The sequence below is a fragment of the Lepidochelys olivacea genome (assembly GCF_965140295.1).
Source record: "Lepidochelys olivacea isolate rLepOli2 genome assembly, chromosome: 6".
NCBI lineage: Eukaryota > Metazoa > Chordata > Testudines > Cheloniidae > Lepidochelys > Lepidochelys olivacea.
In genome coordinates, this window is record NC_140416.1 from 97746034 (window position 1) to 97768051 (window position 22018).

General features: G+C 41.4%; 1 protein-coding gene and 1 long non-coding RNA gene across 5 annotated transcripts in view; one reads left to right on the forward strand and one right to left on the reverse strand.

The window, feature by feature from the left end:
* The window catches only part of LOC311521751, a 128366-nt gene extending 119994 nt beyond the window's left edge, over window positions 1–8372 (forward strand). The window contains exons 2-4 of the long non-coding RNA XR_014711964.1: window positions 348–434; window positions 6734–6873; window positions 8079–8372. This is a non-coding gene — a long non-coding RNA (uncharacterized lncRNA). The remainder of the gene's footprint in view (window positions 1–347; window positions 435–6733; window positions 6874–8078) is intronic.
* The window catches only part of TTC7B (tetratricopeptide repeat domain 7B), a 314696-nt gene that overhangs the window by 38226 nt on the left and 254452 nt on the right, over window positions 1–22018 (reverse strand). For all 4 annotated transcript variants that reach the window (XM_084630296.1, XM_084630295.1, XM_084630298.1 and 1 more), the window contains one exon: window positions 12191–12393. In XM_084630296.1, the coding sequence (XP_084486422.1) occupies window positions 12191–12393 (203 nt within the window). The remainder of the gene's footprint in view (window positions 1–12190; window positions 12394–22018) is intronic.

Below are 22018 nucleotides of genomic sequence, written 5' to 3' on the forward strand. Positions count from 1 at the left end.
GAAGCAGCTTATGTATAGGTGTGCATTTTTGACCACGAAAGTACACAAGGCCATGTGGCCTAATAGTTGCAGGCAGTCTTGTACAGTGACCTGAGGACTATTGCGAAGTTTTGTAATCAGGAGTTTTATGCTGTTGAAACGATCGAGCGGGAGAGATGCTATTCCCATTCTGGAATCGAGGTGCGCTCCTATGAACACAGGACTATTGCGAAGTTTTGTAATCAGGAGTTTTATGCTGTTGAAACGATCGAGCGGGAGAGATGCTATTCCCGTTCTGGAATCGAGGTGAGCTCCTATGAACTCCAGTTGTTGGGTAGGAGATAAGGTGGATTTGTTTTTATTTGTAGGCCAAGGGAAAGGAAGCAAGAGATGGTAAGCTGCGTGGATCAAAGAGCTTCGTCGAGTGTTGAGGCTTTGAGGAGACAATCGTCGAGGTAAGGAAATATTATAACCCCCCCATTTCCTGAGGTGGGCAGTAACCATGGCTAGGAGTTTGGAGAAAACTCGGGGGGGCGGTAGATAGGCCGAAAGGCAACACTCTGTATTGAAAATGTGTCAAACCGAGGGTAAAATGAAGAAAACATCTGTGGGCTAGGTGAATAGTCACATGAAAATAGGCATCCTGTAGGTCAAGGGCTGAAAACCAATCGCCCTGCTCTAGCGCTGGGATTATGGTGGTGAGGGTAACCATTCTGAACTTTTGCTTTTCGATAAATCTGTGTAGCCGCCTGAGATCGAGGATTGGTTGCCATCCCCTGGTTTTCTTTTCTGTTAAGAAGTAATGGGAATAGAAACCTTTCCCTCTGTGTTGTTCGGGCATGATTTCCACTGCCCCCAATTGAAGGCGATGTTGTACTTCTTGGAGGAGCAGTTGCTCGTGAGAGGGGTCCCTGAAGAGGGACGGGAAGGGTGGGCGGGTGGGAGGCGGGGAGAGGAAAGGGATGGAATAGCCAACTGTGACGCCCTCTAAAGCCCACTTGTCGGTGGTAATATTTCGCCACTGATGGGAGAATGGGCGTAGGTGGTGACCAAAAATAGGGCAGGTGGTGTAAGCGCTTACTGTCCTTGTCAGAAAGGATGGAGCAGGGAAACCGGTGTTTGTTCTTTTGGTTAACTGTGTCTACTACCAGCAAGTTTGGCACTGGGTGAGTAAAAAGGAATTCCGAGCCCTTGGAAGGAATAAAGTACTTTCGGTCCACTCTCTTACAGGTTGGCAGGTTTGCAGCCAGGGTTTGCCAAATGGCCGTGGCAGGTTCTAAAAGGGCGGCGTTAATAAGTAATGCAATTCTAGAAGAAGAAGAGGGCTGCAGGATGTCGGTTAGCTCACGCTGCTGTTCAGGGACTTCCTACAGGTTAATTCGTAGCTCATTGGCAACTCTTTTAAACAGGTCTTGAAATTTTGAGAAGTCAACCGAAAACGTCGGGGGAGGAGGAAGCAATGCTTCATCAGGCAGAACAACTCGTTCTACCTGGTTAGAGGCAGGTCGTGCTTGCTCTTGCGGTTGTGACAGGGCTGCCTGGTGTCTGGCATAATTGGCAGGGTCGTCAGCTGGTGGTACTGAGCCGGTCTCACGCCTAGCTGCACTGGTATAACGAGTGGGGTCCCAAGTATAAGGAGCCCATGGAGCCCAATATTACCACTGTGGTGGGAAAGGCATGGGTGGTGCCATCCAGGGGTTCACGTACCATGGGGCAGGACCCTTGGAGTAAGATCAGGCAGCTTTTCTATGACTTCTCTTGATTGGGGTCTGTGGACGGGAGATCTGATAAGGTGAAAATTCTCCCTGCAGCCCAGATTCCTCATCACTGGAGGAAAGCTGTGCAGACCTTGCCTGAGTGTCCTGAAAGAAGTAGGTGTTAAGTAGGGGTGACTGTAAGATAGTAACACCAGGAGGTCCCTTGAGTGTATGAACTGTGGTGTGGCAGTACTTCTGTGAGGGGAGGGCTGGGTGATAGGAATTTGTTGTGAGGAGGGATTCCTCCGCACCAGTGTCCTGAGTGTTCTGTCACTGCCGGCTAGCTCAAAGGCTGACAGAGCCGGGAGAGTGAGAGGAGCCTCAGGGGGGTCAGGCAGGCTAGTATGAGTCAGCACCGCTTCCACTGCGGTGCCAAACGGTGCTGTGTGAGAGGCAGGTAACTGAAAGCCTGAAGCCTCAGCACCGGGGGTTAGTGTGACTGCCTCAGATGCAGGCGGGTTTTGTGTGGCGCCAGAGGAGCCCAGGGCATCAAAGGTACTCAGCCAGGGAGGGAGGGGAGGAAGCAGTACCCGGAGAAGGCTTGTGCCTGCAAATACCCTTTGTGGGTGAGAGAGACTGATGGTTTTTTAAAGTTTTCTTTAGTCTCTTTGAAGCGGGGGGGCTGCGGTATACAGCAAAGTCAGAGCCCGGGTCTGAGGCTGGTCCAAGAGATTTTTGCAGCAGGAGTAGTTTTAATCACAGCTCCCTGTTTTTGCGTACCCTGAATTTCAACTTGCTGCAGTGGGCACATTTTTGGGGGATGTGGGAGTCCCCCAAACATTTAATACATTTAGAGTGGCCATCTGAAAGAGGGATGGCATCACTACAGTTAGAGCATCACTTAAAACCTGGAGAGTCAGGCATGTTGGAAGCAGCTGCGCTGACAGGAACAAAAAGGTTTTTTTTTGTATTTGTTTTGTTTTAAAAAGAGAAGAGAAGAGAAAGGGAAAAGGGTACCTAACTATTACTGGTAAGCTAAACTAAGAGGGAAAAAAGTTGAACAAGGGAGAAAAGAAATTCTCTAACAAGTCTGCTGAGCTCTCAGGCCAGGTACGGTAGAGAAGGAACCGAGGAGACTGGTCGCACACGCGTAATATTAAGGTACACTCAGAGTAGGGGGGCAGGCTCTGCGCATGTGCGACCGGTACGACTACTGCTGTAAAAATCTCCGAGCGAAGGTGCAGGGAGGCACCAACACCTGGAGTGGAGCACCCAAAGGGACATCTCTTGAAGAACTGGTGGTGCCTGGATGCTGCATAGGAATGTAACAAATGGCCTTTCATTTCTAGATCAGTGGTCCAAATTCAGACCAGGCTCACACTGACTGAAAAGACACTATTTGATGGCTATTAGCTGTCCACAAAGTGAGCTGGTAGTTTTGGTTCAGTTCTTGTTCTTTAACAGGGGGTGTCAAAGCTGAAGTGGCCATTTTTATCGTTGGCTGATGAATAAGTAGTTCTGAGAGAAGTGGCCAATTAGGGTGGAAGAATTCGTATAATTAAGATCCATTCGTGCAATGGCAGCACAAAGAGTTATAGTATTTCTCAGCAACTTAACAGTATGCAACACACAGTATATTCTTGTAATCTAACTGGGGTGGGTTATTATTAGTCAAACTGAGTGCACGGATTTGCATTGTATGTGGCTGACAAATAATCATAATCATATAAATCAGACCCCACACAGCCCAAGTTTAAGGGAATGTAGTATACTGGTCACAACCATACAGCATCCCAGCACACTAACTGGCTGACAGAATTACATTTCACTATATTCCAGCACACACAGTAAAGCAAATCTCGCATCCAGTTCTAACTTAAGTTTAACATTGAGAAAGTCTGAATTGACAATACTCAGCTGCTAACCTTTCATTGACAGTCACATATGGTTTGTATGTGGTTATCCAAAACTAGCAACAATAAATTCCTGAAGTAACTTTCTATTCCCAAAGAAGCAATTAAGTTTTACTGTCCAATAAAGCGTGAAACTCCCGACAGTGACCATTCTCAAATGTAAGTTACACAGTAAATATGTACACCAACAGGATCTGATATTAAAATAATATTTTTAAAGATCCTGGTGAAAGCCTGTAGTAATGAGGTGAATCATCCCTTTACAACCTTTAATATATTATCTCCCAAACTTGGATAGCAATCTTATAGGACTAACATTAAAGAACAAAAGAGAGTCTTTCTTAAGCCAACCAACAGCAGAACTGACTTTACTGATCATTCAGCCATATGACTAAAATCTTAGTTTCCAAAAAGCAGTGTCTATGGATGCTGGCATCTATACCCTTTGATTTTATTACACTGATCAGTGGGGCTTTTCAGTTGTAATGGGAAATAATATTTTTCAAGATCTCCAAGGCAGCAAAGAATGTCAGCTTTTGAGTGACACGTGGCAGCAAGTGAAGAATTTAAGTTGGTGGGAGAAGTGCTTATAATTCAATTAACCTGTCTTGATTTAAAATACCTGGTAGAACTTCTGCTATCCTTTCAAAATGGAGAATTTGTTTCTAAGCATGTATCTCATTTGGGAAAATCACAGTTTAAGGGTTGCACTCATAGTACCTGATCCAAAGCCCACTGAAGTTAACAGAAATACTCCCACTGACTTCAATAGCTCCATGGATCAAATCCACAGTTATCTTCAAGACAGAATGACCCAAAGGTGGAGGGAACCTGCTCAAACTGATTCTAATAGCAGAATTCCACTGTCATTTTTTTATTTTTAGGATAAGAACATTATTTAAAGCATTTAGACCTCTGAGTGGATAAAATACTGCTCCTGACAAAAAAGGCATTTCATTTAAAGTGTATTTTGCTTTCTCTCCTTTTTTCCTGCAGCAATCAAACTTCCAAAAGTCAACTTATTTAAAACTGCCCCAGCCCGGTGAAACTGAGTGAGGGTGGAGGAGAGCGAGTGACGGAGGGAGGGAAGATGGAGTGAGCCTGGGACGGGGCCTCGGGGAAGAGACAGGGCAGGGGCTTGGCCTCAAGGAAGGGGAGGGGCAAGGGTGTTTGAGTTTGTGCAATTAGAAAGTTGGCAACCCTACTGGGGACAGATTATCGATTACACCCTGTGGCTGGATAATGTGATGCCAGCTTTAGAAAAAAAGCCGAGTCTGGATGAAAATATAGCCGTACTTGTAAAACAGTAACATCTATAATGACAAAATAATTCTAGTGAGACTACCTAAAACCAAAATTATTGTGAGAAAAAGGTAATATGGTACCATAGATCCAGTCCTGTGAAGCATTCAGCATCTTCAACAGGATCTGGATGGTATTCAGCACTTCACGGGAGTAGTCCCCTATATACTCTTCTTTTATACTCTTGTTGAAAAACACAGCTTCTACTGAAGAGTAAAGTAACTGGATCCAGTCATTTTTTCTTAAAGCACATAATTGTTATTGCTTAATTTATCGATATAAGCTGATTAAAGATGGATGAGAAAATGCAAAATGGTGCCATACCAAGCAATATAAACTATACCATTTGTGCAGATATTTTGCTCACTTTATTTGGCAGTGCTATTCTGTCCACCCAGACAAAATATTACAAAGAAAATCAGATCTCTAAATTGTCAGCCTCAGGAACTCATTAAATCAGTTTAAATTTGAATATACTTTTTTGAAATTGTATTATGATTAGGTGCAGTATCAGACAAAATATTAATGCAAACAGGCCTTACTCGGAGACTTGAATGGATTCCTGTTTTTAGTATTCAGTATGATCCTCCATATTATTTTTGTTAATAGCCATTTCAAGGAATTCTCTCGTTTTTTCTGGTGTTGGGGTGGACAGAGTAGTGAGTGTTCAGGCAGGAGGGCAAGGGAACACTCAGAGCCATCAACAAATCCTACAACTTCTGGTTCAGTATGTGTTTTTTATATAACTTTCATTTCTTATGCGAGTGATTGTTTTTAATGTAAAGCAATGAAAACAAATTAAACTGCTATGCTTGATTTACCTTAATACACATTTTGCCATCCTCTTTAGAATTTAAGATTAATTTGTTCTGAATATATGTTGGACATTCTATGCAAAAAATGCACCTGTTATTTAACCAACCTGAGCTCTATTACTGTAATCTGTAATTGATATATTCAAAATAGCAGAGCATTTTACTACTGCTTTGTAAAAGTCACTAGAAAGTCATATTAAATAAGAAAGGCAAATTTAAAAAAAACAGAATTAAAGATGAAAAAAATCAACAGGCCTGAGACATATCCTTTCATAGAATTATAGGTCCTAAAATTGCGAGACAGATCCGAAGTCTAAGCACAGTAATCACAAGTTAAAGATACCAACTGCTCCTGCAGGGATGTTGGTGCCTTCACAGTGCTGTCACTGCTGTTGGGCCTAAATATCTCTCTAGCACACGTGTAACTAATAGACAAAAAAAAGGACAAAAATGTTGAATTGAGAGTATGCACACATGAGAAATCACTACAATTTTTTTCCTCAAAATACTCTCTTTGGAATCAAAAACAAATATATCACTGGGGATTTGATACTCAGAAGATGCAAAAGAACATTCTGAAAGGGACAGGCGAACAACAGGATACTGCTTTCCTGGAGCTAAGACATGAGACATCACTCCAAAATTAGAAAGGCCTCAATTAGAAAGGATCAATTGGTGGTGTTTCATATCGGCATTAACAGGTTTCACAGTAGCAGCCATGTTAGTCTGTATCCGCAAAAAGAACAGAAGTACTTGTGGCACCTTAAAGACTAACAAATTTATTTGAGTATAAGCTTTCATGAGCTACAGCTCACTTCACATCCGATGAAGTGAGCTGTAGCTCACGAAAGCTTATGCTCAAATAAATTTGTTAGTCTCTAAGGTGCCACAAGTACTCCTTTTCTTTTTTGCGAATTTCATATTTGAGTTTCTTCAGAACTCTAGGGTGAATACTATCTGGTCCCGGTGAATTACTGTTTAATTACTCCTTTTAATTAAGTACTCTTTCTCTTTACTGTATTGTGAGACATCTCACGGACAACAGATGACTTCAGGGAACTCGGAAGTATGCTGAGGAAGAAGAATGTCCAAGTGATCTCTTCGGAGACCCTTCCTGTCCCACGAACAAAACAAGGCAGAAGATTCTAGAAGTGAACCGTTAGCTAGGTAAGTGGTATAAGATTGAGGATTTTGGTTTTGGGAAACATTGGTCCACCTTTTATGGAGAAAGGGGTTCTACATAGTTTGGATGACCTTCACTTCATTAAAAGAGGAATCAATCTTCTCCAAAACAGGCTTACTAGAATAGTCAGGAGAACATTAAACTAATAAAAAAAAGAGGAGGGTAAAAAGATGAAAGATAGGAGCACTCAATTAGCACAAAATTGAGATGTTGAGAACAAAATTAATCAAGAAACTGAAGGATATGACAAAATTCTTGAATTGCTTATGTATCAATGCTAGGAGCCTGGGTAACAAACAAGAGAAATTTGAATTTGTCATTTACAAGCATAAATTTGATCTAGTTGGTATTACTGAAACCTGATAGGATGATTCTCATGACTGAAATGTTAAAATCAATTGTTATAACCTATTTAGGAAGGACCGAGCAGACAAAACTGGAGGAGGAGTGATACTATGTAAAAAGTGGCATTACCTGTTTTCAAGTCACTGATTACTTCAGTGAAAAAGGACATTGATCCATAAGCATTCAGGATCAAACAGGTAAAGCAAAAGATGGGGTAACAGTTGATATCTGTTAAAGACCATGAAGTCACACTAGGGAACAGGATGACCGGCTCCTTATGCACCTATCTATAATGTGCAGGAAAAAAGTCTGCGTGATCATGGGAGACTTCAATTTGAGTGACACATGCTGGAGGTTTCACGTTGCCAGTACTAAAACATCTTGGAATTTCTAAATGTTATAGATGACAAATTTCCTAACTCAGAAAGTGTTGCATCCAACAAGAGGGGAATTTTATATTAGACCTCATATTGACAGATGAAGAGGAACTGATCACAGAGCTAAAAATTAGTGGTAACTTAAGTACAAACGATCATGACTTCTACACATTTATAACGTGCAAACAGAATAAAGGCCAGACCAGGGATATATATACAGTGGAGTCGCATCTTTCGCGGGGGTTAAGTTCTAAAGTCAGTGTGTAAGGCGAAAATTGCGTATAGTCAAAATTACCCTTGAAAATCCCTTAAAGTGCCAATAAAGTACAGTATACTGTACATGGTTTTGTGTATACAACCCTGTACAGTAATATGTATAAATGTATAATGTATACAGTAATGTACAATATATAATAAAGAGTACATATGCAAAATATAATTTTACAGTACTGTATTTTTAATTATAGGGGATTATTACAGGGGGTCGCGTCAGGGCTTGATCCTGGAGACGGAGGTGACGGAGAGCTTGGGTGACGGAGAGCGAGTCGTAGATGAAGTGGTTGGCTCTGGTTCAGCTCGAGAAGTTGATTGTGTAAGCTTATCTGCTGCTCGTTGTTTTTCCTTGAAAAACATGATGATCAGCAACTGTTGCTGTTGTCTCTTGAGCTGCTCAAACATTTATTGATATCGTCTCAAATCATCCGTAATACTACGTGTGATTTTGAGGCTTCCACAGAGGGATCGTATCCACAGATCCACAGAGGGACTGTATTCAGAAATTAAATGATTCTCACAAAAGCTTATGCTCAAATAAATTTGTTAGTCTCTAAGGTGCCACAAGTACTCCTTTTCTTTTCTTCTATGATTTTCTTTAATTGTTCGCGGTAGGCTTTTGCTGCTTCTTCATTGGCAGATGCAGCTTCACCAACAGTCTGCATGTTTTTGAGGTTGACGCAGTTCCTAAAACTGCTAAGCCAACCTTGGCTGGCTTTGAATTCTCTCTCATCAGAAGGCTGTCCCTCTTCGGCGGGAGGTTTGAACAGTGCATAGAGGCTAAGAGCCTTTTCTCACAACGTGTTGCCATCGATAGGCACACGTTTACGGTTCATGTCTTCCAGCCATAAGTTTAATGCCTTTTCAGTCTGCACTGAAGTCTTATTACACACCTGGCTCGTCACCTTGGCAGCACTTGATGCCATGGCTTGACTAATTTCTCTCTCTCAAATCTTGATGGCATGGATGCTAGATTCGTTACAGCCATTATTTACGCGCCACGTTGGAGACCGACATACCGTCTCTCAGTAAGTCCAACACAGCCAGTTTTTCCTCCAGCGTTGGAACAGATTGCTGTTTCTTTGGTTGAGCACCAGATGAAGTAGTTGGCTTGCGTTTAGGGGCCATGTTGTACGAAAAATCTCTCCCATTGACATAATAAAAGCACCTCAATGAGCAGTGATAGCTATGTCGGCAGGAGAAGTGCTCCTGCTGATATAGTGATGTGCACGAGTGCTTATGCTAGCAAAACTTATGTTGCTCAGGGTGTGTGGTTTTTTTTTCACACCGCTGAGCGACATATGTTTTGCCAACATCAGTGATAATGTAGACATGGCCTTACACTTCTTAAGGCATCTGACTGGGTAATGCATGACAGTTTGATTAAAAAACTAGAAAGATATAAAATTAACATGGCACACATTACATGGATTAAAAGCTGAATAACTGATAGGTCTCAATATGTGACTTTAAATGGCGAATTACTATTGAACAGATGTGTTTCTAGGGGATCCCGCAGGGATAGGTTCTTGGCCCTACAATATTTAACATTTTTATTAATGACCTGGAAAACATGAAATCAACACTGATAAAGTCTGCAGATGCCTCAAAAATCAGGAGAATGGTAAATGTAAATGATGAAGAGGATATCAAGTGATCACTGATATCAAGTGATCTGCATAGTTGTCATGGTGAATTCTCCATCACTGCCAATTTTTAAATCAAGATTGGATGTTTTTCTAAAAGATATGCTCTAGGAATGATTTTGGGGAAGTTCTAAGACCTTTATTATGCAGAAGGTCAGACTTGATCAGTGGTTCTCAAACTGGTGGTCATGACCCCTCAGGGGGTCACAAGGTTATTACCTGGGGGGGTCACGAGCTGTCAACCTCCACCCCCAAACCATGCTTTGCCTCCAGCATTTATAATAGTGTTAAATACAAAAAAAGTGTTTTTAATTTATAAGGGGGGGGTCACACTCATAGGTTTGTTGTGTGAAAGGGGTCACCAATACAAAAGTTTGAGAAACACTGGACTAGATGATCACAGTAATCTCTTCTGGCCTTGGAATCTATGAATCATTCTGTGTCATGTAGCTTCCTGGTTCTATGAAGTTATACAGACAACCCTATGCTTAAAGTATTATTGAAATACTTTTTTTTTCTAAAATTTACAAGCATACATCACAAATTTTGGTCTCTATATTGACCCCATTAAGTACACAGTTGCGATGTGATTTAAACAAGACAAGAGATCTAAAGTAATAGACAAGATTTTTAGAAACATATTTTAAAAAGAAAAAACGCTTAAGGGGTTGACTAAAATGCAGTGGACTGTTCTCCAATCAGCACTCTAAAACATCTCAAACCACGTAGATACAAAAGCTCAAAATAAAGAAACTTTGTAAAAGACTAGAAATAAGTGTGAAATATTTCATCTTGCACACTTGCCTCATTCATTCTGCACAGCATTTTGTTTGTAAAGAAACATTTATTTAAAGTAAAATAATGCAAAAAACATAATATACAGCTCTCATTTTTATTTAACTACACTGTTTTTGGTCTACCATATGCTTCCATGCCAAAAAGAGAACCTTTTGGCATTTGTGAATAGGCTCAAGTATCTTGGAAAGCTGAAAAGTGAAACATAAAAGTTTCCCTTTGCTGTTTTCCTATTTGATCTTTCGTCTCATATGTTCCCCCTTACGGTACATGAAAAATACCTCTCTGAATAATTCATAAGCACCTAGGCAGAAACTAGCTTATCATTTTGAATAAAAAGGTTAGGTCTGAGAAGCTGATTGCAGCTGTTCTGCTGTGCAGCAAAGGGAATCTGAATGTTTAAAAACATCTTCCTAGCACAATAAGGAGAGAAAAGTTTTACAGTCCAATACTGTTAATCAAAAATCTAATAAAACAGATTGGAGTTCAAGTATAATCTTTTTAAAAACTCTGCTAAAGGTGAAGTGCAAGTGTTTTTAGGAAAAATAAAAAAATAAGACTCATAATTAACAGTCTAGTCTGCAGACAAACATTATAAATACTTTTACACTTTAACACAAAATATTTGACAAATGGTCCCTCCATGTTCTGCCTGCCAAGTATTTTCCTGGAAAAACTGACATCACAAACACCTAAAATAAAGCGGGCAGTGTTTTCCTGTAATGTTTTAGTTGATATTGACACTGTCAACAATTGCAAAGGAGCTATGTAATTCAAACTCACCATGGTAGGGTAAAGATGAACCAATTTTCAGATAGTTTAAAAAACAAAACAAAACTATTTCTGTATTTTATGAGGCAACACATTTACTCTTATGGTGGAATTCACCCTCCTTTCTGCTTAACTGGACAGAATTAAATTCTTATCCTGGAAACAGGTTTCAGAGTTGCTATTCCAGCCTATGAATTGGAACAGTGACTCTTCTATCCTTTTCCCAAAAGCCCATTCATATTAACACATCCAGATACTGCTTCACCTCCCAAAGGACACAGATGGGCAGAAACTCACATATGGCCACTCTACCCATGCAACCTCACGGTGGTGCAGAACCTTGCACCGGTCCTCTGTACCTAGGTGAATTTCATCCTCACTGATTTTGGCAATTTTAGTCATATCCACTGATGTATTTTTAGTAAAAAAAAAAAAAAAAAGAATTCACCTTTTAAATTTGACAGCGTGAATGGAATCATTTCAGCTCCACTCTTTTAATAACTGATCTTTTAAAGATAACAGAACTTCTGCGTTTTGTCTGTAATTTTTATAGTATTTGAAAATCTATGCTCAAGTTTAATATTCCAATGACTGTAAAAGTACCTTGCATCATGTTCATTTCTCACTGAACATGATAATATGGATCCCATTTAAATCACTGGGAATTTTATGCATGTGATATGTAGCATGGAACACAGTGGATTTACAAAAAAGGAGATGAAATCTATACTATGCACAGTAGCCTCTATTCAGATGTACTCAAGCTCAGCTATTCATTCTTCTCAAAGCAGATCATTTATATTGTGATCTAAATCTGCAAAACTAAGCCATTTTTGTTAGCCTGAGTGCAAAATTCACATGAAAATGGCAAAAAGCAGTACCCTTTCTTTGACTCCAACTTATAAACAACTGATTTTTTTTAAAGAGTGTATCAAAAAAAACACACTTCAGTCAGGAAATCAATCAATTTAGGTCAAATATGAGTTAACAACACCTCAAAATTGGGGCACTATAATATCAATGCAATAAGGCCCCCAAAACATAGCAGCCCAACTTGAAGTTAAAATGTTTATCCATTTGGACTCAAGACTTACCAGTCTCTGCATACTTTTTACATGGGTAGGACTGATTGATAAGGCCTCTTCATACCAGCGTTTGGCTTCATCAGTATTTCCTCGAAGTTCAGCCACTTGACCTCTCATGTAGAGGACGTTATGTGACATTGGAAAGAGGTTAGCTGCTTCCTGAATACATGCTGTGGCTTCAGCAGGCTTCCCAATTCCTATATAGACTTCAGCTGAAGGGGAAAAAAAAAAGTAGATACATCAATGTATTTTTCTCTGGTTGATCATAATATGTCAAAATATTGCAAGAGCAGTTAAATTTTCTTGAAGTTTTTTTCATTTCCTGCCAAGTGAGTAAGGTTATTTCACTCAAGAAGGGTCATAACTGAAGCTTACAAGAAGTTGCCACATAAACTACCCAAAATGAATCTTTTAGAAAATAAGCGACTTTTCTATCTGTAATATGAATACTTAAATTTTTTACAATGGCTGTTCCAGACAGCTGAGAGCTTTTTAATAGAAATGTTTTAGTACTACAAGGTAACCTTAACAACAGGTACTTTTAATAAACACTGGCAATTCTAAAAAACCTATCAGCATATACGCTGGCACTAGTAAAGAAAACCACTGTGTCCCCATGTTTGGGGTGTCAGACTGGAAGACACCAATTACTGAGCTGACTGAAAAGTTTCTGCTTGTTATTGACACGATTTAAGTCACAAGCTGAGGAAAGTGGCATCTGCTCACTTTCCCAACCACTGTACGTGGCCACTTGATCCAAATTCTCCCACTCTGTGTATTTAACCTTTTCTTCTTAAAAACACATTTGATATGAAAATGGAGGTTCTCAGTAACGTAACATAATTGAGTGAGAGGCTTATTCAGCATTCTGATTTGCTGAGAAACTGCTTGTGAGACATGAGAAATAAGTTATCTAACTCAGCCTTCCAGTAATTTTATATACACATTAACAACTGTAGAAGTATATTGGCAACAATTAATTTAAAATATATCATAACTGATATAAATAACTGGCTGGCCTGAGAATGAACTGTCTTTAGGTTGGGTTGGCTAGCTAAAAGTTGCTTAATAAGTTATTAACGGCTAGAAAAAAAATGTTTTCTTTCAGGCATTCCCTCTGTCATAAATATAAAGGGAAGGGTAAACCCCTTTGAAATCCCTCCTGGCCAGGGGAAAGCTCCTCTCACCTGTAAAGGGTTAAGAAGCTAAAGGTAACCTCGCTGGCACCTGACCAAAATGACCAATGAGGAGACAAGATACTTTCAAAAGCTGGGAGGAGGGAGAGAAACAAAGGGTCTGTGTCTGTCTGTATGCTGCGCTTGCCAGGGACAGAACAGGAATGGAGTCTTAGAACTTTTAGTAAGTAATCTAGCTAGGTATGTGTTAGATTATGATTTCTTTAAATGGCTGAGAAAAGAATTGTGCTGAATAGAATAACTATTTCTGTCTGTGTATCTTTTTTGTAACTTAAGGTTTTGCCTAGAGGGGTTCTCTATGTTTTTGAATCTCATTACCCTGTAAGATATATACCATCCTGATTTTACAGGGGGGATTTCTTTATTTCTATTTACTTCTATTTTTTATTAAAAGTCTTCTTGTAAAACACTAAATGCTTTTTCATTGTTCTCAGATCCAAGGGTTTGGGTTTGTGGTCACCTATGCAAATTGGTGAGGCTTTTTATCCAACATTTCCCAGGAAAGGGGGGGTGCAAGTGTTGGGAGGATTGTTCATTGTTCTTAAGATCCAAGGGTCTGGGTCTGTAGTCACCTAGACAAATTGGTGAGGCTTTTTACCAAACCTTGTCCAGGAAGTGGGGTGCAAGGTTTTGGGAAGTATTTTTGGGGGAAGGACGCGTCCAAACAGCTCTTCCCCAGTAACCAGTATTAGTTTGGTGGTGGTAGCGGCCAGTCTAAGGATAACGGGGGTAATATTTTGTACCTTGGGGAAGTTTTGACCTAAGCTGATAAAGATAAGCTTAGGAGGTTTTTCATGCAGGTCCCCACATCTGTACCCTAGAGTTCAGAGTGGGGGAGGAACCGTGACACCCTCAGTCTTAAATATTATCATTATGTTGATCAATTAGCTCAAAGTCTGTCCCTGGACTGGGAGGAAGGGGGTTAATGATGATGGATGAGCAAGGGACTGTTATCGTCTATGTTTGCACAGCACAACTGGGCCACAATTAGTGACTGGGACCTCTGGATGCTAGCATAGCACAGTTTATAACAAACAGCAGCTAATGTGGATTTAAAAAGTCAAAGCACTACAGATACATCTCTTCTCTTCAAGAGAATGTTCATGCTACATTATTTGGAGTAATACATCAACCCCATATAAAAGGGTAGGGACATTAAGAGCTCAATCCAATGTCTACTGAAGTGAACTGGAGTCTTTTCAGGGAGTTTAATGGTCTTTGTAGGAGGTCTTAAATAAATTCAGGTTGATGAGATGTACCACAATCAATTTTAAGGCACATTTTTTTTGAGATAAAGAATGATATCAAACAAACATAATGATTAGTATTACTTCGGTCTAGTCAACTTAAAGTAGAAAGGGAGAACGTAATCTTCAGTGGTGAACGCCTGTCATTTATTAATTCTTGTACTCATTACTCTGTCTATCCACTTACAACAATCACAACCATAGCTCCCAGGCATCTAACAAAGGTGGTCAATAAACACAGTGTAAGAGCCCACACAATCTAGTTTCCCCCAAAATTTATACTGCTCTTTTTAAAGAGTTCTTTGTTATGTACTGAGGTTAAAAGTAACCTTGAATCTTTAAAATAGTATCTATCACCTATATCCTCATGTGATGGATGATTTTATCTGGAGAGCTAATTTATAAATGTAAGTGGATAGGTAGAGAGAGAAAGTGTAAGAATGCCACAGTGGAGAGAACTGAAACAATCTGTTGCCCCTCACATTATATCTCATCCACCCTGAATCATAAAAATTAATATCCTTTCCAAAAGTTTTGTTTATAACAAATCTGATATTTTTGTTAGGTCCAATCCCTTTTTGCTAAATACTTAGCTTCAATGACATCCAAGAGTGGTAAACTCCACAGTCTGATTACACATTCCCAAACTTTTCAATCTCTCATCACATATGAGTTTTTCCCAGCCCTTAATCATTCTCATCTCCCTTCACTGAACCCCTACTAATTCTGCAGTATCCCTTCTGAGATGGGGTGACCAGTACTGCACACACCATTCCAGAAGAGGCTGCACCATTGTTTTTATATAATAGCATTATACTATTCTCTATCCAATTCCTTTAGCAGCTTACCATCTTGTTTGTTTTACTGAATACAGCTGCACACTGAGAAGAGGACTTCATTGGGCTGTTTCCACTATCAGCCTGGCCCCTTTCCTGAGTTTATACTGATTTTAATTTAGAATCCTATGAGGTGAAAGGGTAGTTTAAACCTTTCCCTTCATGCATTTATCGGTACAGAATTTCATTTGCCATTGTGTTGCCCACTCACCTAGCTCAGTTAGATCTCTGAAGTTCTCTGTGGTCCTGAACAACTTTTTGTCATCTCCAAATTTTTCTGCGTCACTACTCACCCTCCTTCCAGATCATTAATATATCACAGGTGACCTAGTATGGAGTCTTACCAAACCCTGCTGTTAACCTTTTGCCATGATTAAAATTTTCTATTTATTTCTACTCTTTGTATCCTCTTTCTTCCTGTTTTTGATCTATGACAATATTTTGCCTTCTTTTGATCTCACCCCATAACTACTTAGTTTCTTAAAATATGCAGTTGTAAAGAGAAGACAGAATCAAAACGATACCAAGGCCTAACGGAAGACTGGTGAGGTCAATGACACCAGAGAAACAAGGGCGTGATGAGTTCGGTTTTGGTTACATTAAGTTTAGGTTGACAATAAGCCATCCAAGGAAGAGATATCAGAGAAAGAATAAGTGATGCAGCATTGAATAAAGAGAGACAGATCAGAAATGGAGAAGAAGATTCAGAGTTGCTGGTGTAGAGATGGTCAATGAAGTCATGTGAGTAGGTGATGTCACCTAGAAACACAGATTTGAGGGGAAAAGAGGCATGGATCAAACATGGAGCCCTGGGAAACACTCTTGCTAAGAGGGACAGAGTAGGAGGAAGACACATCTAAAGGCACACTGAAAAACCACCAGAATGGTAGGAGAACCAACAGAGGACAGGAGTCATGAAAGTCTGAAGGACAGGAGTCATGAAAGTCTGAAGGAAACTGTGCATGTGCTCCAGAAGTCAGAGAATTCTTGCAAGCAATATCTGTTGGACCACACATACAGCCTTGCCTTCCTTGTGCTTTCAACTGAAGTCATAAAGGGCAGAGCAGACCAACTACCCCTCGAGTTCCTTCTCTACTGTGAATCCAGTAAAGATCTGAAGCAGAGGGGAAGGAAGGCAGATAGTGGAATACAGATAGGGACCACACATCTCAAAGAACCTCCAGTTACTATAAGGTAAGAAACCTCTTCTTCTTTGAGAGCTGGTCCCTATGTATATTCCACTGTGGGTGACTGACAAACAGGAGGAGGGGGCGAGGATGCGGACGGCAGAGCCATTTGGAGAACTGCTGTCCCAAAGGATGAGCCAGTGAAGGAGTTCTGCACTAGAGCATAATGTCTCATGAATGTATGGACAGAACTCGACATCGCTGTTCTGCAAACGTCAAGTAAAGTGATGCCATTTAGGCTGCTTGTGCTTTTGTAAAATGAGCCTTCACTCCATTAGGAGAAAGAAAATGCAACTACTGGTAACTGAGAAGGAGACAGCCCAAGATCCACTTACAAATCTTCTGGGAAAATACAGCTTGACCTCAGACTCATTCCGCTATAGTGAGAAACAACCTAGGCAATTTTCTACTTGGTTTTGTCCTTTCCAGGCAGATGGCAAAAGCATGTTGTCCACTGAAGGAGCAAAGTCTCTTCTCTTCTTCAAATGTATGCTGTTTCAGAAAATACACTGGTAAGTGGATTGATTAGTTCATGTGAAACTCCAAAATTACTTAGGGAGCAAATTTTGGACAAAAGAGACTTTGTACTTTTAGGATAGAGTGTACGATGGATCCGCCATTATCGCTCCCAGATCATCCATGCTTCTAGCTGAGGTAATGGTCACAAGAAATGCAATTTCATTGATAACTGAGACATGGAACATTGTTTGAACGGAAGCTTAATGAGTGCCAAAAGTGCAAGATTTGAGTCCCAGTGAAGGGTAGGTTTCCTTACAGGTGGGCTCTTTAAGAATCTGGTAGTCAATGGATGAGTGAAAATTGAATAATCATCTGATAGTGCATGGCATGCACTGACTGCTGCCAGGTGACTACGTAGAACTGAGTGAAAGCCCAGCTGTTTTGAGTGAAAGACTGTAGACCAAAATGGGGGGAATATCACTGATGCAGGAGATACACGCTTCAGCTTTGCTCAGATGGAAAAATGCTCCCACTTGGCTGATAAGCATTTCCTAGTGGAATCCTTTCTGCTGTTATGTACAGCTTCAGAGCAGGAATGTTCTAATGTTGATGCCTAACCAAATACCAAGACATGAGATGAAGTGCTCTGGAGTTGGGATGTTTGATCTTCCCTTTCTCTTGGTCAAGAGATGAGGAAAGGACTAGATGGTGAGCAGAGGAGGAGATGAGAGTAATAGGAGATTTGGGAATCAAAAATATCTGGGACTCACACCCAGTCCTTATGAATTTTCCGTAAGGGAGGAAAGGCATAGCTCAGATGCAAAAGATGGTTGTCATGTTGTCTGACATTATGAAGACATGGTGGGACTGGATGACATGTAGAAAAACCTTGCAAGCTTCTTGGACTCCCGCAGTTCCAGAAAGTTGATATGTATCCTCGTCTCTCAGAGTGTCCAAGTGCTCTGTGCCATACGGTTGTCCCCAGCCGTAGAGAGGCATCTGTAACGATTATCTTGTTTGGCAAAGATGGTAGGAAGGGGATGCCCACAAATACCTGATGTGAATATACTCACCACATCAGAGAAGACATTACTCTCCAAGGAATTGTTAACTATGGTGTTCATGATGTGTTTGGTTGCTGACTACACTCTCTGGAACCATGCCTGAAGTCAACATAGATTGAGTCTGGCAAATGGGTTAGTTAAGTACATGAAGCCATGTACCCCAGGAGGGAAAGACAAGCTCAATGGTTGTGTTTAACCTGCTCCATTAGGTTGTTCGTGGCATGAAACCGGCCTCCTGGTATATTAGTTCGTGCCATGACTGAATGTAGGGTAGCCCCTATGATTCCTACAGTCTGTCAGAGTGAGGACAGACTTTCCAGGTTCACACTGACTCATAGGGAAGAAAGTAGATGAAGCATTAAAGAGGTTGACTCATAGGCTTCCTGATGCGTCTTCGTGACCAGCTGGGCTTAACAGTGAAATCCTTGCTGATCTTAAACACAAAAAAGAAGCTTACAAGAAGTGGAAGATTAGACAAATGACCAGGGAGGAGTATAAAAATATTGCTCAGGCATGCAGGAGTTAAATCAGGAAGGCCAAATCACACTTGGAGTTGCAGCTAGCAAGGGATGTTAAGAGTAACAAGAAGGGTTTCTACAGGTATGTTAGCAATAAGAAGATGATCAGGGAATGTGTGGGCCCCTTACTGAATGGGGGAGGCAACCTAGTGACGAGGATGTGGAAAAAGCTAATGTACTCAATGCTTTTTTTGCCAGTCTTCAGGAACAAGGTCAGCTCCCAGACTACTGCACTGGGCAGCACAGTATGGGGAGGAGGTGACCAGCCCTCTGTGGAGAAAGAAGTGGTTCAGGACTATTTAGAAAAGCTGGACGAGCTCAAGTCTGTGGGGCCGGATGCACTGCATCTGAGGGTGCTAAAGGAGTTGGCGGATGTGATTGCAAAGCCATTGGCTATGTCAGGGTTCCTTCCCCACTCCGAACTCTAGGGTACAGATGTGGGGACCTGCATGAAAGACCCCCTAAGCTTATTTCTACCAGCTTAGGTTAAAACTTCCCCAAGGCACAAAGTTTTTGCCCTTGGATTAGTTAAATCACTTGGTGGTGGCAGCGTTTAACAAACAATCAGGGAAAGGACCACTTGGAGTTCCTATTTCCCCAAAATATCCCCCCAGGCCCTTACACCCCCTTTCCTGGGGAGGTTTGAGAATAAACAAGATGAGCACAACCCAGCCGAGGATTTTTAAGACTCAAAAAACCCACTCAGATTCTTAAAAAACAGAACTTTATTAGAAGAACAAAAAAGGGTAAGAGAACAACTCTAAGATAATCTTACACGCAGTCAGATTTAAAACATAGAGAATCCCTCTAGGCAAAACCTTAAATTACAAAAAAGACACAAAAACAGGAATACCCATTTCCTCCAGCAGAGCGAATTTTACAAGCCAAAACAAAGAAAACCTAAAGCATTACTTACTAACTTTACAGGAGTTGGATGGCTTGCATCCTTGATCTGTTCCCGGCAAAGGTATCACACAGACAGACCAAAGCCTTTCCCCCTGCCCCTCCAGATTTGAAAGAATCTTGTCCCCTCATTGGTCATTTTGGGTCAGGTGTAAGCCAGGTTACCTGAGCTTCTTAACCCTTTACAGGTAAAAGGACTTTGCCTCTGGCCAGGAAGGATTTTATAGCACTGTATACAGAAAGGTGGTTACCCTTCCCTTTATATTTATGACATGCCATTATCTTTGAAAACTCATGGCAATTGGGGGAGGTCGTGGATGACTGAAAAAAGGCTAATGTAGTGCCCATCTTTAAAAAAGGAAGGAAGAGGATCCGGGGAACTACAGGCCAGTCAGCCTCACCTCAGTTCCTGAAAAAATCATGGAGGAGGTCCTCAAGGAATCCATTTTGAAGCACTTTGAGGAGAAGAAAGTGATCAGGAACAGTCAGCATGGATTCATCAAGGGCAAGTCATGCCTGACTAACCTAACTGCCTTCTATGATGAGATAACTGACTCTGTGGATGAGGGGAAAGCAGTGGACGTGTTATTCCTTGACTTTAGCAAAGCCTTTGATATGGTCTCCCACGGTATTCTTGCCAGCAAGTTAAAGAAGTATGGGCTGGATGAATGGACTATAAGGTGGACAGAAAGCTGGCTAGATCGTTGGGCTCAACGGGTAGTGATCAATGGTTCCACGTCTAGTTGGCAGCCGGAATCAAGCGGAGTGCCCCAAGGGTTGGTCCTGCAGACAGTTTTGTTCAATATCTTCATTAATGATCTGGAAGATGGCGTGGACTGCACCCTCAGCAAGTTTGCAGATGACACTAAACTGGGAGGAGTGGTGGATACACTGGAGGGTAGGAATAGGATACAGAGGAACCTAGATAAATTAAAGGATTGGGCCAAAAGAAATCTGATGAGGTTCAACAAGGACAAGTGCAGAGTCCTGCACTTAGGACGGAAGAATCCCATGCACTGCTACAGACTAGGGACTGAGTGGCTAGGCAGCAGTTCTGCAGAAAAGAACCTAGGGCTTACAGTGGACGAGAAGCTGGATATGAGTCAACAGTATGCCCTTGTTGCCAGGAGGGCTAACAGCATTTTGGGCTGTATAAGGAGGAGCATAGCCAGTAGATCGGGGGACCATTGATCATCCCCCTCTATTCAGCATTGGTGAGGCCTCATCTGGAGTACTGTGTCCAGACACAAGAAGGATGTGGAAAAATTGGAAAATGTCCAGCGGAAGGCAACAAAAATGATTAGGGGACTGGAGCACATGATTTATGGAGGAGACGCTGAGGGAACTGGGATTATTTAGTCTGCAGAAGAGAAGAATGAGGGGGGCATTTGATAGCTGCTTTCAACTACCTGAAAGGGGGTTCCAAGGAGGATGGATCTAGAGTGTTCTCAGTGGTAGCAGATGACAGAACAAGGAGTAGGAGTCTCAAGTTGCAGTGGAGGAGGTTTAGGTTGGATATTAGGAAAATCTTTTTCACTAGGAGGGTGGTGAAGCACTGGAATGGGTTACCTAGGGAGGTGGTGGAATCTCCTTCCTTAGAGGTTTTTAAGGTCAGGCTTGACAAAGCCCTGGCTGGGATAATTTAGTTGGGGATGGTCCTGCTTTGAGCAAGGGGTTGGACTAGATGACCTCCCAAGGTCCCCTCCAACCCTGATATTCTATGATTCTATGAATGAAAACCCAATTGTAGAGATACGTAAAACCAGTGAAGCCATTCCACCTAGAACGAGCTGCTACTGCCAGAAAGACATTGTTAAAAATCCTGGGGGCAATGGTGAGGCCAAATGGGAGCACCCTGTACTGAAAGTGGTCAGGGCCAACTATGAATCTGAGAAAATGCCTGTGAGCGGGGTGAATATCCACGTGAAAGCAAGTGGCCTTCATATCAAGAGCTGTAAACCATACATCTTTTTCCAAGGATGCAAGAATGATCATGAGAATAAAGCAACTGAGACTGTGGAGACTGAGGATAGGTCTGCAACCTCCCTACATTTTGGGGACTAGGAAGTATATAGAGTAAAAACCTTTCCCTTGCTGTTGAGGTGTATGTGCTCTATTGCTCCTTGCTGGAGGAGGGTTCCACTTCCTGCCTGAGAATCCCCTTGTGAGAATGGTCCCTGAAAAGGGATGGAGGATTTGGAGGAGATAGGCAAGTAAACTCGATCACATAGCCATAATAGATTATATCTAATACCCACTTGTCCATTGTTACAGCATTCCAGTTGTGGACACAGAGTGCTAAATGACCCCCAAATGGTATATGGGGGGGGGTGTCCAGTAGTGGTGGCATCATAAGTGGTCTGCAGCTATTGAACGCCCATTAAAAATATCTTTTTGCCAGGAGACTGACTGACTGACTGGACCCTC